The sequence below is a fragment of the Rhincodon typus genome, chromosome 14, assembly GCF_021869965.1.
Source record: "Rhincodon typus isolate 14 chromosome 14, sRhiTyp1.1, whole genome shotgun sequence".
NCBI lineage: Eukaryota > Metazoa > Chordata > Chondrichthyes > Orectolobiformes > Rhincodontidae > Rhincodon > Rhincodon typus.
The window spans coordinates 13,839,285-13,843,679 of record NC_063345.1 but is presented as its reverse complement, the minus strand read 5'-3'; the positions used below and the strand labels follow the sequence as shown (position 1 = coordinate 13,843,679).

Below are 4,395 nucleotides of genomic sequence, written 5' to 3'. Positions count from 1 at the left end.
GCCTCCCACTCTCTCCCTATTTATTTCAAAACCCCCTTCCCCTCCCCCTTTTCTGATGAAGGGTCTAGGCCCGAAACGTCAGCCTCTCTGCTCCTATGATGCTGCTTGGCCTGCTGTGTTCATCCAGCCCTGCACCTTGTTGTCTCGGATTCTCCAGCATCTGCAGTTCCTACTATCTCTGGAGATACCGGGACTATTTGTTTTCAGAAAAGGTCAGTAAGAATTTGGGACTTTCTTTTAGAAAAGACTCTTATTGGAAGTCACGCGGCTTAAGCTAATTGCTTGAACTTACTGGAAATCAGATGCCTGTGATAATAGGAGTTGGTTTTCATTCTGATATTATTTGGAGATCAGTTGGGCTACAGCTGCTGAGAGATGGAGAGTGAGAGAGAGAGAGAGAAGGGCTGCTCATCCTTCTGAGAAAATGCTTTTGGTAGTTCCAGTGTGATCACTGAAACACTGAATCAACTGTTCCCCCAAAACAAAAACCCTCAGTTCTTTGATGGGTCTTGAATTAACCAGGTCTGCAAAGATCCCAGTGACAACTGCTTTTATTTAGTGGCACCAGACACCAGGACAGGGCACCAACTGAAAGCCATCTTGAACATCATATCTTGTATTTTTGTCATTCAAGACCTAACCATTATTTGGCCAAAAAGTTTTTTAAACCCCAAAATTAATTTCTGCAGAGAAAATTTTTCTTTCTTTAAAGAATGTATGCATTGGGTTATTTAAAGGGAGTAAATATACTTCCATATTTCAAACTTTGTGTCAATCAGCTTGCACCATTGTCAAATATTTTTTGTTTTGTTATAAACCAATAAATTTGTTTATTAAAGAAACATGGTTGATGGGAATTTTAATTTTAAACCTAAGGTAGATAAAGTATCTAATTGGGTATATTGGTAAGAGGCTAAAAGCATTTAACTTTATTTTGGGGCCAATAGTACTAGACAGTGACAGCGTACTCCTCCAATTTCAGTTGTCAATAGGCAGTGCAGCAACAGCCCTCCAGTACCTAATAAAACTTACAAAAACAAGTCATTTCTTGGAGTACAGAAAGTTTTGTCTACCTACCTAGTACTGTCAATGAAGCCCCACGGTAAAGTGCTAGGAATCCCTCCTTGGTGTAGATCGTGAGGAAAGTATGGATGATTCCTCTGTAGGTGGGAGCTGTGCTGTTCTGGACAATTAGACGCGTTTCGATCAGCTCTGCTGGGTAGGTCAAGACAGCAGCCACGATCCCAGCGAGGCTCCCCGCTACAATGGCACTCCAATGGGAGATGTGACCAAAGTCATCCATGAAGAAGCTGACAAACCTGGGAAATAAACAGCAATTTCTCAAGAGATGTGGGTAACAGTTGTCACTTTCAACTTGGAAAACCAAACATTGATGAACATGGGCTATCAATAGTTAGTGACACAATAATAATTGCTTTTAGAATGAATCCCAGCTCTTTATCAATCTCCTTTGACTAGAAAAGATCCAGAGCTGTTTAAAAAATAAAATCAATGCCTTTGCCAAAAGTAAGGAGAAAAATTGTTCCTGATGTCAGAAGTTAGGAAGCAAAAGGTCATAAATTCAAGGTAAATCTACAGCAGAAACAGAGGCATGTTTTTTTAAAATCCAATGAGTCGCTCTGATCTGAAATGCACTACCTGAAAAAGAGTGATGGAAGTCAATCCAATAACAACTTTCAGGAAATTGTATAAGCTTTTGAAAAGCAAAAATACCGCAAGGCGGAGTGGAAGGGACAACAGAGGAGTGGGATCAATGGGAGCTCTTTGTTCCCACTGTGATGTCAGAGTGACCAGATGTTGCAGAGTGCACAGCCACTTTAGGGATTTAGTAACAATGGCACAGTTTGTCAGTTCTTCATTTCGACAGGTCTGCCTTCTGCTGCCTTTCCACAATTAATGTCACTCTATAGTAACTGTAACAAACAGGAGAATGAAGAATTCAGTAAACAAAACAGCACTCCAATGATGCAGAGGTGTTTGTTACTGATGAAAGCATATGGTTACATATCCCAGGAAGTGGAGAAAACTAATCAAGTTTTCTCCTATTTCTAACAATATTGAAAATGCTGGAATAAAAACAAAAAACCCTCAATTGTCTTGTACAGGAGAACACACAAAGTGAGAATAATGAACATTTTAAACAATTAAGAGCAGCTTTTTATTCCAATCCGAGGATGGGAGATTTTATCATAAAGTATTTCTCAAGAACCAGACAGACGGCAAGTACAAATAGAAATTCCTATTTTTCTCACAAGCCAAGTTACTACTTAGACAACTCAATTAGTAACAAAAAAAAAAAGTTAAAACAGGACAAATGCATCTGCTAATGTGAATTACACCAATTAAATGTCAACCCATTCATTAATTCTCATTAGTTATTGCCTCCTTTCCTGAAGATTGAATCTTCTTGGGACTCATGGGAAGTAACATTCCTCCAGTACCTTACTCTCCTTCACATGAACCTAGGTGAGGTTCCAGGCTGACTTCTACCCAGCTGCTATTTTTTATCCCTTCTCTCTCTCTGGACCCCATCTCCACTTATCATTTACTCCTTCCTGCTCCCCCACCCCTTCTCTAGCATATACAACGACCTTTTCCCAGCTGCAATCAGTTCTGAAGGAGGATCACTGGACTAAAAACATTAATTCTGCTTTCTCTTCAAATGCTGCCAGACGTGCTGAGTTTTTCCAAGTTTTCTGATTTTGTTTCTTATTTCCAGCATTGGCATGTTTTTTGGTTTTTCTGTCGACGTGAGATGTTAGCCAGCTCTTTTTACCATGAAACGTATTCCAGCTAAGTAGCTTCATCCTGTTCCCCATCTCCCGGACAATTATTTTCACGTCAGCCTGTCCGGAGGTTTTACCACACGCCTTTGGAGCTGGTGGGATCTAAACCCAGACCTCCTCGTCCAGAGGCATGGACACTACACCTCCACACTAAGAGTCCCCAGCACAAATGCACATTAAGCATGAAATCACTGATTAGCATCAGAGAGCAGGGGCTTTCTCTCCCCAGCCGAGGGCACTAAACTAACTTCAGAAAGAACTAGTCTCAGCAAAAACTAAGAATTGAGTCTATCTGCCGACGACTGTAACCTTAATGCTGAGATGTTCCTGCCCAAGTTTGTAAAAACTCACAGACTTGCTGTGTATAAAATTGCATGTCCCACCCGGAACTGAAACAGCGCGTCAGTGTCTGCCGAGCGCCAGCAAGCCCAGGATTGGATACGGAGGGAGGCGTGAGAGTCCCTGGCAAAACATCAATGAACGGACTTAATCCCTACTCACAAACACCACCAACTGAAGCACAGCCTTAAGATGGAGAGAAGCAACTCACCTCGAACCATTACTTCAAATCAATCAATCAGTTTCTTTTTTTTATATATAGTAATACGCTCATGTTAAGAGTTGTACAAATTCAAAGCACTTTTGGATACATGTGAAATTAACACTGGATAAAGACCCACCTCCCAGCCCGGGAGTCCTGCACTTCTAACATATATTTCACTTGCAGTGAAATGTACAGGCCCTTTACAGCCAGGTCTCCCCTTACCTGTTGTAAGCTGAAAGTTGCACGGTGCTGTAGGGGAAAAGCCGTACACACGCGACACCATTTCCCTTCCACAGGGCCCGCAGCCCCTCGGCCTCCAAAACGATCCGGAACGTCCTTAGAAAGCCCCTCTTGCTGTGAAAAGTCCCCACTTGGCTCAGGACCTTGACCACATCCAGCGGGCAGGTGAGAGAGCGGCTGAGCAACCCTGCCAGCGCCCCGCAAGCCAGGCTCTGGCAGGAAGTCAGCCTGGAGTCCCGTTTACCCAACACCATTGCTCCCAGAGCGGCCCCGGAACCCGGTTTTTATTCTCAGCGATTGAGCAGGAACCAGCCCGTGAACTGACGAGAAGAGAATGGGGGCTGGACTTAAAGCTCGACTCATCCCCATGGTCCATGTTTGTGTTTGATTCTATTTTTAAAAAATAAGCCACAACGGGTTATAAGGAAAATCCCAGTCCTGAACAGACCTCTGATATGCTCGATGCTGACCCGTTTCCTAAATACAGCCACTCTTTGCAAGTTTGCGGATTACTGTCTGTAGATCAAAATTCGTCATCACAGGACAGCTACGCCTACAAAAGCTAGCAATCTCTTGTTCCTCAGATGTTATAGAAGGTGCTGAGCCTGAACATTGAAGTTTATAAAATAATGAGGGATATCGATAGAGTTTATGGTAGTTGCCTTTTCCCTAGGATGGGGGATTTCAAGACCGGGGGCAGATTTTTAAAGGGAGAGATTTTAAAAAAGACATGAGGGGCATTTTTTTTTCCACAGAGGATGGTTCGTGTGTGGAATTAACTTCCTGAGGAAGTGGTAGATGTGG

General features: G+C 42.7%; 1 protein-coding gene across 1 annotated transcript in view; it reads right to left on the bottom strand.

Annotated features, from left to right (window-relative positions):
* slc25a43 (solute carrier family 25 member 43) overlaps positions 1-4,118 on the bottom strand; it is a 20,166-nt gene extending 16,048 nt beyond the window's left edge. Inside the window, exons 1-2 of the mRNA XM_020513575.2 lie at positions 3,574-4,118; positions 1,078-1,319 (exon numbers count right to left, since the gene is read on the bottom strand). Coding sequence (XP_020369164.2) covers positions 1,078-1,319; positions 3,574-3,845 — 514 coding nt within the window. The 5' untranslated portion in view covers positions 3,846-4,118. The remainder of the gene's footprint in view (positions 1-1,077; positions 1,320-3,573) is intronic.
* Between the last annotated feature and the right edge of the window lie 277 nt (positions 4,119-4,395).